Raw genomic sequence first — 14,156 nt, 5'->3', positions numbered from 1 at the left:
GGGTTGTGATGAAACTATGGGCCCTCTCTTTGCAGTAACATTCTGTATCAGCAGAGCATCCCGTAATACTCTCAACACAAACTACATAACATCAGGACTGCTGATGTTCAATCCTCCCTTCTCTGTTGCAGCCTACATTTCCATTGGCTACTCTACGTCACGTTGAAATGTGAGTGCTCGACAAGCTCTTACATCTTACGATGGACTGTACTTGTATATATGCACACATGTTGTTGATATTAGTTAAAGCATGGCTACATGTCAGACCTTGACTGGTGTTGAAGTTGTAGTCCGGAGGTAAACGGGTGGAACTGAGAGTCTCCAGGTGCTGCTGCAGGGTCTCCAGCTCTTGACCCAAACCAGGCCGCTCAGACGAGAAGAGGCGGTTCTGTTCAACCACTTCACTGATCCGCTCCAGCAGCTGCGTCACACTAACAGAGAGACAGAGAGACACTACAACTGCACTGAAGAAGAGACATCGTTGGTCCTTTTTCTCACGACTGGAGAATGACTTTTATTGTTGTGCATGTTTAACTGGTGTTAAGATGTTTAATTGTTGTTGATATGGTGAGAGTCAGGAAGAACAACAGTGATAGTACTTTCATCAAGCTTCTCAGAATCCCGAATAGGACCACACTGAAAACACAGGACTAAGACAGTCCTTAGCATAGGGGGAACCAGCTGGCCTTGGCAAGTGTCTTGCACAAGGACACATCGAGCAGGGATCGAACCACCGATCGAGACGACCCTCTCTAACTCTGAGCTACAGCTGTGAGAACGGCGTAGAACCTGCACATTGTAGTTTTACGGGCCGTTGTGTGCATGGGCTGAACTCTTTGTTTGGCGGGGCAAAGACTTCCTGAAGTCGTCCATGTTTTGGTGTCCTTTGAATCCAGTCGTTGTGCTCAGCTCAGGCTGCTGACAATTCATTCATATTTACTGGTAAAACATGTAAGTGGTCAAATATTCTGCAGTTCTGCTCCTCTGAATATTTGAAAAGCTTGATTAACGTCTTCAATATCAGATCAACGTGAAGAAGTCCTTTTGCAAAATATCGGCCAGGAAACAGGAAACAAAGTCCGATACTGGTTCTTGCATCACTGTGGCTCAGGGGATCAGGGGTGTGACAGTGTGTGGATCAACTCCATACATTACAGACATAGAGGCACATTCACTTCACTACATGCACATTAAGAATGGCATTTAAGAGTTGCTGGTTGGCTGATACACTCTGAATACTGTTACTCATTTGTTGCAACAGTTTACCTGTTTGTACTGTTTGGTTACCCTGAGTCCAGCTGTGCCAGCTGTGTGTAAGATGTTCAAGATGTTGGAGAGGTCAATGTGCGATCCTCTGCAAACACATTAGTCTGAGCCGGTCCAATCACAATGAATAAAAGCTGGTGGAAACATGCACGGTGCTCTGCCTCTGCAATCTGCACGTTCACTGTCCTTTTATCAATTGATTGATTGTTTTATCATTATTTCCCACGGCGGCTGTACCCTGGTGTACAAAGGTTCTACTGTCACTGCCGAGCAGCAGCTGTGAGCCTCTTTGATTCAGCATCAGATGAGACATTGATGGAGCGTTGTTGTCGGGTTGGTTTTGGAAAATGGACCCTTTCTGGACTTTGGACAGGAAATAAAACACATCCTCATACATTTCAACTTTAAAACTAACATGTTATATTCGTTCTTCTTCTCATTGCGCCCTCTTATGCAATGGTGTCCAGTTTTCGTCACAATGTAAGTAGCAGAAATAGGCAGTTCAAGGACGTGCTCTTGTATGTACTTGATTGGGCATGTTAGCGCTTTGCTTGGTGGCGACAAGTTGCGTTGCAGCAATAGAACCTGGTTCAACTGCTTTGCATGAAGACATGGTTTTGTCACCATGTCGGGTCGCTTGTGTTGGCCTCCACTGCTGCACTGACAGACTGGCTCCATCCAAATTAATGAGACGGCGACATTTTCATCAAGCAGAGCCAGAGTCTTTCTGAACATGGCCGCCGCCTGATCTCAGTGTTTGCACAGAAAAATGGAACGAACAATTCATTCAAGACAAACAACTGCTCTAAAAAGAGAAGTTATGAGACTGATGAGTGACTGCTGATAAAATCTACTCACGTGGAGTTCTTGTACTGCAGGAAACCAAATTCATCCCTTTGTCCATCTGGGCACAGCGACTGCATGATGGGAATGATGCCAGCCGAGGTGAGCGGGGCTGCGCTGTAAAAGGCTGGACATGAGGGAGGAAGAGAGAAGAACAAAACCACGGACAAAGGAGGAGAATGTGGCAAAGAAATACAGAGGATACAGGTGGAGAAAACGAGGAGTATGAGGTCCAGATAGGACCATGAGGATGAGAAAGCAGAGGGAGAGACACTGTGTTAGAGTTGGAGAGGAAGAGGTGTCAGATGAGCCGCCTCCCAGCAGCTGATGGTCAGAGAGGCTCCACATGTCAATGCTGAACACACAGGCCTCTCATCATGCTGTTGCACATGATGCTTTTCCTCATCTGCCTCGAAGTGCTGGCTGGACCAGCGCTCTACCAGGAAGAATAGAAACTTCAGCTCTCGCTGACAGCCCGACCAGCCGCACGGTAACCACGGTTACAGTAACCACGGTTACAGTAACCACGGTTACTGTGCTGCTGAAGCTAGTGTGTGTGAGTGTGTGTGGCCCTGTATATAATCAACCACAACAACTTGGCACTCTCTCTGTCATGCCATCCCTATGATCCCCTCCTGCCTTCAGAGGAATGGAAGAAGAGGATCATCAGGTGTGTACAGAGCTAATTCATGACACTATTATATAACAAACACATTTTACTCATCTTTGTCAATTTCAATAGAGAATATGAAAGGTGTATTTGTATTGATTTGTTCTATTGATTTATTATCTGTAGTCACAGAAGTATTTATTCATCGATACTTCTTCCACACTCTTGAGGACTGAACAGACTGTCTGCTGTTAAAGGCCAGAGAGTGAAGCTCCTGCAGAGATGTAGTAAGTGGACCTTCAGTAAAGAATTTGTCACACTTCCTATATTTTTCTTCATACATTTTGAGGATATGAATAAACGGTATTGAGCCTGCCTGTTAACGATTTGCACAAACATCTAAACAACTTAAATGCTTCATAGCTCACTGTAGAGATGTGTTTGCTTGTAACTATATGCCTTTAATAACTATAATGTGTTGTCAATCATTCATTCATCAACAGTTTATACACCATGCCTCATAGGGGTTAGTTTACAAACCCTTACAAAGGTCCTTATATTCAGTGTGTCCCACACTCACGATGCATACAGTCCATGCATCCACGCACAGCTGAGGACTGTGCTGTCACCATGAAACCTGTTGAAACGATTCATTGCAGAAACAATGAAAACAGGCTTGCAATACCACGTAGCATTGGCTACGTGTAGGGCTGGGCGATAAATCGATTTAATCGATTAATTCGAATGTGTGCTTTAAGGCGATGTGTTTTATTGAAAATCGAGAAAATCGCCCCCACCCTTCCCCCCCGTTGGGTTCCCGTAGTTGAGTGCGCGCGCATTGTTTACAAACGAAAACAATGGCGGCCAGCAGTGAAGCTCTCGTTCTTAAGAGAGGGAAGAATGTGTCTTCGGTGGTCTGGAAATGGTTCGGGTTCGTTTCATCTGACACAGAACAAACAGCCTCAAACAGAGGCATGCCGCCGAGTGGGAGAAGTGTTGCGCCCTGAGGAGGGAGCAGGACCGCGGGAGCACAAGCGACGCTGTCTTCCTGGCAAAATATATTTAGAAAAAACATGCACTACTGTTTAATACTGTTGGTTATGTTGTGAATGCACTTGATTTTGTTTACATGCACTTATTTACTGTGCACAATATGTTATGTTGATGTTAGATCAGATGTTGGACTTTTGAAAATGTGAATGGTAAAGGGTCACATACATTTTATTTCATGCTGTGTTTGTATCAGTGTATTCAGTTAGAAAAGCTTACTGTAAAAAGTTACATTTGCACAGTTGTTTACAATGGAAGGCTACTATTTAATGCCATTTAATGTTATCTTTAATTTAATTTTATATTTAAATGATTCAGGCAAACAAAAGAGTGACCAAATACTTTTTGTATACTACAGGCACCTTTCTACAATGTTCAGGTTTTGTTTGCACTTTATTTTTATCAACCTACGAGGGAAAATCATCACAAAATAAAATAAAAAATTGTTTTCAACAGCTTCTGTCATCTGCAAAAATTTGTGGGGGAAAAAATCGATTTAAATCGTGAATCGGATTTTTTGTAAAAAAATCGGAGATTTTATTTTTAGGCCATATCGCCCAGCCCTAATATAGATATATATATATATATATATATATATATATATCTATATAGATATCTATATAGATAAATATAGATATATAGATATAGATATATATATAGATATATATCTATATCTATATATATATATATATATATCTATATCTATATAGATATAGATATAGATATATATCTATATAGATATAGATATATAGATATATATCTATATATATATAGATATATAGATATATATCTATATATATATAGATATATAGATATATATATATAGATATATATATATATCTATATAGATATAGATATATATATATATCTATATAGATATATATCTATATCTATATCTATATATATATCTATATATATATATACATATATATATACATATATATATATATAGATATATCTATATCTATATCTATATAGATATATATATGTATATACTGGATGAAAAGCTTTTTCTGCAGTTCATCAAACCCCTGCAGCCTCCTGAAGGCAGCAGGGCAGACATGTTGATAAAGAGTTATTATCTATTTTCATCCTCGTTGTACTAATTTCTTTTTTTATGTAGAAAAGTGTTCATATCTACACATTGTTTGTAAAACACAATGTAGGGCCTTTGTGTTTGTACAGGTTCATTATTTCCACCTGTGCAGTGGTGGAAGGACTTTGATCCTTTACTCTACCAGTGAAGTACAGAATTGATTTTAAAATGATTGTATTGATAAAGCACTGGACTGTCTCTGAACTGCTCATCCTCTTTCACCTCCCGACCCCTCAGACCGAGTGACCTATCGCTGTCCATCCCAGGCGCCCCTTAAAGACCAACGGTGATCAAGCCTCTTCAGTCGTTGGTCCTTAGCTGTGGAATAGACTAAGAGTGATATCTCAACTCCTCCATCGATACCTTTAAAACCATCTCTTTTATTCAGCCTATTATGAAGACATGCCCGTCCACACACTTTGTTTGATTGAATGAGTTCTGAAAAATCAGTTGGAGATTTATTTCAATAAAAAGAAGATATCACAGCTCTAAACAGACGAGACCAAACATGCATTTTGTGCCTTTCTTCCATTTTACCGACGTAGAAATCAGGTTGGTCCTTTCCTAAATGAGGACAAGCACAATTTGGTTGTATAGAAACTAAAAAGGGCTGCAACTCCTCAGCAAATGTCCCTCATAACCCATCTGTTGGAGCCATAATGTAGTTTTGTTGTTGTCTTTTATCTTTGAGGGAAACGCGAGGTGAATTTAGACATGCAGTTCTGACATTGAACACAGGGTGGCGCATTGATGTAAAGTTGCATATAGGTAATATGGGTAAGTGCCTGGTGATGAGAATCAGGTGTGTGGACGGGAAGCGAACACTTTTAGACTGTGTCAGCGCGGCGTGTTGTCTCATCCTGTCGTGTGGTATCCTGTGGTTTTAAGACATTAAGATGCACTGATACAAGTAAGATTGAACGATGCTGATTTGATGATATGGTGTAAACGTGCAACGAAATAAATGGATCAACGGATCGGGAGAGATACAGCGCACTGGACAGGGATTTGTTTCTGGCCTAGAACACGTTCTCCCGGCCGCCCCCCAGTGGCTTTAAGATCAAATTGGATATTTGTTAGAGTCAGTACAGCATCCCTTAGTTGATATTGTCAACATGTGTATTTATCGTGACTGAGTACGTGGATATAATGTAGGATCCGTGTGTCTCCGTCTGTGTTCTGCTGTGTCTGCCTACCTTCCTTGACAGGAATCGCTGGCTTCTTCTGCCTCAGACCCAGGAGGATGAAGAAGAGGACCAGTGGGATGAAGATCTCAAAGGCCAACACCCACTGAAGGGGAAAGGACAAAATAGACCCGATTATTTCCAATAGAACTTGGCGAAACCCAAGTCCAGTACTCGTGCAGTGATCCTGCTGCAAGGTGGACTTCAGTCACAGTTCTTTACGTGAGACTCCTGGTCAGGTCCCACCTCCTGCTCATGGATCTCGCTGTGGAGTAGATGGAGTTTGCCTGCCGTCACAGATCCATTCATTACATCACGGAGGGAGTGTGAAGGAAGCCGTCTGCTACAGGATGCCACTGCAGAACTCTCCATAGTGTAGTTCACATCCTGCACTGTTTGCAGACTTCCTTAGTGTGCATATAAAACTCTATGAAGACACAGATTTGAGCATGTTTACTGACTACTGCACCTTCTGTGCTAATACACACTCCTCTTCACTGCATCATGAGCTCACAATTACATCTGATCAATACCACAAAGTACCGTGTGAATTCAAACAAAAAGGGCTTCCTATGTTCCCTGAACATATAATCCTCTTTCATTCCTGCTGGAGGAAAATAGTGTCAGCAGCTCAGAGATCAACGAGCCTCTCGGCAGTCTGTGGAGGTTCTTTAGATATTTAAAGATCGCACGTCAGTTCAAACCAACAACAGAGTGTCTGCCTGTCCTCATCATACAGCCAGAAACACACAAAGGATGTGCCGTGGTATTTTAGAGCATATTAAACACAAGGACACACGGACACAAGGAAACACGGACACAAGGACACACGGACACAAGGACACAAGGACACAAGGAAACATGGACACAAGGACACAAGGACACACGGACACAAGGACACACGGACACAAGGACACAAGGACACACGGACACAAGGACACAAGGAAACACGGACACACGGACACACGGACACACGGACACACGGACACACGGACACACGGACACAAGGACACACGGACACACGGACACACGGACACAAGGACACAAGGACACAAGGAAACATGGACACAAGGACACACGGACACACGGACACAAGGACACACGGACACAAGGACACACGGACACAAGGACACAAGGAAACACGGACACAAGGACACACGGACACAAGGAAACAAGGACACACGGACACAAGGAAACAAGGACACAAGGACACAAGGACACACGGACACACGGACACACGGACACAAGGAAACACGGACACACGGACACACGGACACAAGGACACACGGACACAAGGACACACGGACACACGGACACAAGGAAACAAGGAAACACGGACACAAGGAAACACGGACACAAGGAAACAAGGAAACAAGGAAACACAGACACAAGGAAACACGGACACAAGGAAACAAGGAAACAAGAAAACACGGACACACGGACACAAGGAAACACGGACACACGGACACAAGGACACAAGGACACACGGACACAAGGACACAAGGACACAAGGAAACACGGACACACGGACACAAGGACACACGGACACACGGACACAAGGAAACACAGACACAAGGACACACGGACACACGGACACAAGGAAACACGGACACAAGGACACAAGGACACACGGACACACGGACACAAGGAAACACGGACACAAGGACACACGGACACAAGGAAACACGGACACACGGACACACGGACACAAGGAAACACGGACACACGGACACACGGACACAAGGACACACGGACACACGGACACACGGACACAAGGAAACACGGACACAAGGACACAAGGACACACGGACACACGGACACACGGACACAAGGAAACACGGACACAAGGACACACGGACACAAGGAAACACGGACACACGGACACAAGGAAACACGGACACACGGACACACGGACACAAGGAAACACGGACACACGGACACACGGACACAAGGACACACGGACACACGGAAACACGGACACACGGAAACACGGACACACAGACACAAGGACACACGGACACACGGACACACGGAAACAAGGACACATGGACACAAGGACACACGGACACAGGGACACAAGGACACAGGGAAACACGGACACAGGGAAACACGGACACGGAGGACACGGAGGACAGAAGACAGAGGACAGGAAGAATGAGTGACACTGACTGATGTTTGAATTCTTTATAGACTTCACTTGGGACAATATTTATGATATTTTAGATTTGTTTCCAGTGAGATGATGAATGACTTCATATCGTGACTTTGTTGTTGTAAAGTTTGTTATGTCTCATTTAGAGGAGACATCCATACTTCCTCTTCATTCCCCTCCAGGCTTCTCTAAGTATCTGAATAAATGCCACATGGACTTCACCCAACACAAGCTGCTGCTGAGTGAGGCCCTCTCCACTCATTTATGTTCCTCTATCTCATCTGTAGATGAATCTAAGGCTGTCATCCTGTGGTGCATTTCCCAGGAGGAAGGAAGGAACTCTCACTGATCCACAGGCTGTCTGAGTCTCTTCTTCCAGCACCAGTCGCTGCTGCTGCCTGTCTGCCATGCTGGAGCTTACTCTCACCAACTGGCAGCCAGCGTCCAGAAGAGCTTTCTGCCCGCAGTGCTCCACCACGATGGGCTCTGATGCACAGCGCGTGTTGCTGCGAACGGCCTACATGGTGGTTTAGAGCAGACGTTAGCTCACTTTTTATCATTTGATGGAGAAAAAAACTCCTGCTTTAAATTCCTGACTTCATAACAATATGCTGAGCTTATTTGAGCGAAACAGATTTTCCAGTTTTTTGATTTTCTCTTTTTGATTTTGAGCTGAAGATACTGAGCGGACTGATAACTGTCTGTTGTTTCTGACTGCAAAGCAAACACAGAGTCTTCTTAGGATTCCTATTGACAGATTGACATTTGGGTTTCCGTTGACAGTAATCTGCTCTTACGGCCCGTACTCATCTTTTCCTTTCATCTTTTCTGTGATCAACTTTTGTATTCATATTTAAATACACAGGACAAAGGTGACACAGGCAGTAAAGAACACAAAGGGGAAGCCAACAGTATGTCAACGCAGACGACATCAATGAACACTTACAGAACTGAGAGCACAAAGAGACCAGTTCACTCCATTCACTGCCTCTAGATACCTCTAGGGATAACCCACGACCCCTTAATGCCAAGCTGAAACAAACAGGTGTCATGAATCTGGAGTTTTTAAGGATGTATCACATTGTTTTGAAGGTAGAGGGACATCTTATGATCAGGGCTTGAGTTGGATGCTCTGCTGTGCGTTGTACTGTACTTATCGGACTGGATTGAGATCATAATTCAGGTCGTGAATCTCGCATCCAAACACTACACACATATACACAACTGTTCTGTTCATTGTCTTTTCTGCTAACTGTTTATGGCAGCAACAAACCTTTTTAGCTGTATTACTACACACAAAAACTGCTTCAAAAACCATGAACGTTCATTAAAAACAGCCAAGTGTCTTCTAGAGATGTGCTGAAGTCAAATATATCAGTCACTGTCAGGAATTATGGATCAGTGTGTTTTATTGTACCTCAAGTATTCTGATTATAGCGATTTCAAGGAACTTTTTTTTTTTGCACTTTTCCCCATCAACCCAAAAATGTCAGAATAAAGACATTTAAATGTATAAGGGACAGCACTTTATTTTGAAAAGCGGACGTAGTCCCGTGGATCCTACGCGCTCCTATCTCTAGCTCTGACCAGCTCTGGTCTCTTCATAGTCCATGGTCTGCTCCAGCTGGGCTGTGAGCATCGAACACAGATGACTGCCCAGCTCTGCTTTCCCTGTCCAGTGTTTCCTTATATTACTGTGTGTGTGTGTGTGTGTGTGTTTATCATACTTTGGATTCAGAATGTGAGGGTGCAGGTCATATCCCCGCAGACAGCTTCAGCTTTGTATTTCTTGATACAAATACGATGTCACATGACTCACAGTGTTTCCCGCAGGATGTTGGGTGAGATATCTTTCTTATGAAATGGTGGCGACTGAAAGGAGAGTGAACATTAGACTCTCACTACTCCAGCTGTTGCTCTGTGCCTGCTGGATGTGTAAATATCACAAAACCCTTGTCATAATTGAAGTTTTCTGCTCGTTCCGTTCCCCTCAAGAGGCTCAAAGATCAATACTTGCAGCTTGTATCATCTCTTTATTGCTGCTGTTGTTGAGTTCTCTGCTCAGGAAGAGGTGAATCATTAAACCAGTGTCTGAATACTATTTCACCTCAATGTTTGAGGGTTACGGTCCACATATCATCTTCATAAGGGGATATTATGTCAATGTTGTGTTTACACGTATTGCACTGCGTCCAAAATATTAAATAATACAGCTTTTATTACTTTATTCATTTGCATTTTCAACTATAGTCACTTCATTTTTGGCATGTATGCATATATTTATTGGTATTTCACATTATATTATGTGACATTAGGAGTCGACAGATTATCGGCCATGCTTATTAGTTACCAGATGCAATATTGAGCATTTTACAATCATCATAATGTTGTCTGATCCAATAAAATCCATAAATTAGAAGATGCTACATTGGCACTGATACAGCCTCCTCTCTGTCTGTCTGTTGTCCCTCATGACTCTGTGGGGTTGTGTCCTGCTCGGTACGGAGTCCCAGTGAGGCTGCAGACATTACGTATACTCCCCTAACCTACCGATGCACATCAGACCTGCGTTGGCCTCTGTTGGCCTCTGTTAGTAGAGAATAGTCTGCAGCAACATTGGGCTTCATGATCAAAGAAAGACTGGCTGTAAACTCAAAATCATATGTGAAGTTTAAACGATACACATCTTGGTTTGTTTCAGTAAAGGAAAACAATTTTTCTCGATTTACTCTTCAGAGAATATAAAAAGCACGATGAATGAAGTGAAACATGCTTCTGAGGCTCCAGAGGAAGAGCTGCAGCAGTCACAGGATTTATAGATGACCCGTCTCAGTCAACCAGCTGTTAGTCTGCTCTCTTACAGATAGTATTCATAATTCATTTAACCGTCGGTTAACCTTCTGCTACAGATTTGCACTCTCTCCATCCTTCATCCCCTCCATCTGTAAACGCTCCATCGTTAGCTCTGGTCTGGTTCATGTTCACGCTGTAAACATATATAATACAATATCATATTAACAATGGAAGGTATCTCATTCACTGGACAGTTCTAATGATGTCAACCTGCATCATCAGTGCTCCATGTACCCATGGAGGAAGTTACAGTACGCTCCACTTTACTGAGCATTGATTCTGCTTATTCGTCACAAAGACCACATGAAGAAATAGCTGATTATGAGCATCATCAGTCTAGACTGTAACTGGACCCCATATGTCATAAATCAGAACCTAAAACAGTTATGTTCCAATGCACCGTAATATTACAGGATAATATAGTTACTGTATAGTAGTATTACTTTTGCAAACAAACACTATGTCGGATTATGACTAGCCTATATCCACTGTATAGTTGACAAAAACAGGAGTTAAAAAAAGCCAAAACAAACTTTGCTTACGATTAAAGGTGCTTTTGACAACATTGAGAAAGTGGTTCTCAATGTATGCTAGTTCATTGTACAGCCGGCTTATTATTATTACTGGTGACAACACATTACCTAGGGTGGTAAGGACTACGTCTTTCTTTAAATATGCCGAATTCTAATTTCATGGCTCATTGTTATTCAGACGATTAAGCTAAAATAGCTTATATGTGCTAACGTGATTCGTCACTTGTTGCCATGGTACATATTCACGTATTCCGCCGCCTGATGGACAGCCGTCAGACACCAGCGTCGATGAGGCACAACAGATAACCCCATCGTCCAATGAGGCCAGGCGTGGCAGAGCCTCCTTTAGTTGCTCAGCCCTTGGGATCGGTACGGGAGTCAAACTCAGGCTACGTCCACGCGACTACCTTTACGTTTAAAACAGGGCTTTCAACACGAACACGATCTACGTCCACAAGGGCGTTTCATCGTTGTTTTTCCATACTAAGCTAATATCACATGACTATTCACGAGTATTATCATACTCTTTCATTTAAAGAAAGTTCTGCTTTCTACTAAAGGTCTACCTCTTTAATCTTCCTCTACACCAGCGGTTCCCAAACTTTTTAGGCCGCGCACCCCCTTCTACATCCCGACCGGGTTCGCGCACCCCCCCCCCCTTAATAATAAAAAGAAAAAAAGCAACAGAGCCTTTTAAGCCTTTATAGCCGCATAAGAATCGGACCAATGAGAGAACAGTTTGCTCGCGCGTGGCATTTGTTTACAAGATTTAGTCCGCTGTTAAATGTTGCAGTGTGAACACAAACCGAACAAAGGAGCAACTGCAACAAAGCAAACGAACTGAAGGTGTGAAAACGCCCTGAAACACTGCAACAAAGTTTCAATAACTTTCAGTGACACAAGGCGTCACTTTTAAAGAGCAATACGGATGCGAGGACACGCACAGGCTCAGAGGCAGATTATCACATTTAATTTACAATTAATGAGCGACTAATGTAGCCAGGATGTCTTCGGACAAAGCATCGATGCGGCGACACAGTGTTGTTGGACACCGGGATCATGTCCAACTTTTTTGCTTCTTTCTCCCCAATCATACATTCCACCATCTCTCTGGCAGCTGGCAAGCTCACGTCTTCGGCGATTGTGTGCGGTAGCCCCTTTCTCGCTATTCTGTAACCAGATATGAAGCCCGTAGTGCGTCATTTATAGACCAACACATGAATGAGACTCCAGTTGTTTTTGGCTGTTTTGTAACTCCTCCAATTTGGATATAAACAATGTAAGGGGCTTTTGACTTGCACTGGCATGCTTGGTGTTCAGGTGGCGACGTAAATAAGAGCTTCAGACTGTTAGCCAGAACCTCACTGCACACCACGCACTGTGGCTTTGGGGAATCTGCGTTGCCAATCCAAGTGAAGCCCAGACACTAGGGCTGGGCGATAAATCGATTTAATCGATTAATTCGAATGTGTGCTTTAAGGCGATGTGTTTTATTGAAAATCGAGAAAATCGCCCCCACCCTTCCCCCCCGTTGGGTTCCCGTAGTTGAGTGCGCGCGCATTGTTTACAAACGAAAACAATGGCGGCCAGCAGTGAAGCTCTCGTTCTTAAGAGAGGGAAGAATGTGTCTTCGGTGGTCTGGAAATGGTTCGGGTTCGTTTCATCTGACACAGAACAAACAGCCTCAAACAGAGGCATGCCGCCGAGTGGGAGAAGTGTTGCGCCCTGAGGAGGGAGCAGGACCGCGGGAGCACAAGCGACGCTGTCTTCCTGGCAAAATATATTTAGAAAAAACATGCACTACTGTTTAATACTGTTGGTTATGTTGTGAATGCACTTGATTTTGTTTACATGCACTTATTTACTGTGCAAAATATGTTATGTTGATGTTAGATCAGATGTTGGACTTTTGAAAATGTGAATGGTAAAGGGTCACATACATTTTATTTCATGCTGTGTTTGTATCAGTGTATTCAGTTAGAAAAGCTTACTGTAAAAAGTTACATTTGCACAGTTGTTTACAATGGAAGGCTACTATTTAATGCCATTTAATGTTATGTTTAATTTAATTTTATATTTAAATGATTCAGGGAAACAAAAGAGTGACCAAATACTTTTTGTATACTACAGGCACCTTTCTACAATGTTCAGGTTTTGTTTGCACTTTATTTTTATCAACCTACGAGGGAAAATCATCACAAAATAAAATAAAAAAGTGTTTTCAACAGCTTCTGTCATCTGCAAAAATTTGTGGAGGAAAAAATCGATTTAAATCGTGAATCGGATTTTTTGTAAAAAAATCGGAGATTTTTTTTTTAGGCCATATCGCCCAGCCCTACCAGACACAGATACTTTTCATCATATTTCCTCTTTTTTTCCCAGTCTGATGCTCACTCTCGTTTCCTCTTTTTCACCTTGACTCCGCGATGGGCCGATGTGCTCCCGATTTGTCTGTGCTATCCCTTCCTCCTTTTCGGTCTCCTCCGTCTCATCTTCCTCTGACTCTGGCTCGATTTCTTCTCCCGGTCTCTCCCCAACGCACCTCTCCGTTCCCCTCGCCTCCGATTCC

General features: G+C 43.0%; 1 protein-coding gene across 1 annotated transcript in view; it reads right to left on the bottom strand.

The window, feature by feature from the left end:
• The window catches only part of abca2 (ATP-binding cassette, sub-family A (ABC1), member 2), a gene marked incomplete at its 5' end in the record, with an annotated part of 77,740 nt that overhangs the window by 58,570 nt on the left and 5,014 nt on the right, over window positions 1-14,156 (bottom strand). The window contains 3 exons of the mRNA XM_079270993.1: window positions 268-431; window positions 2,125-2,236; window positions 6,062-6,155. Of these exons, the coding sequence (XP_079127119.1) occupies window positions 268-431; window positions 2,125-2,236; window positions 6,062-6,155 (370 nt within the window). The remainder of the gene's footprint in view (window positions 1-267; window positions 432-2,124; window positions 2,237-6,061; window positions 6,156-14,156) is intronic.

This window comes from Melanostigma gelatinosum (genome assembly GCF_949748355.1).
Source record: "Melanostigma gelatinosum genome assembly, chromosome: 6".
Classification (NCBI taxonomy): Eukaryota; Metazoa; Chordata; class Actinopteri; order Perciformes; family Zoarcidae; genus Melanostigma; species Melanostigma gelatinosum.
The sequence above is the reverse complement of the archived record's forward strand: the minus strand, read 5'-3'. Positions and strand labels throughout refer to the sequence as shown.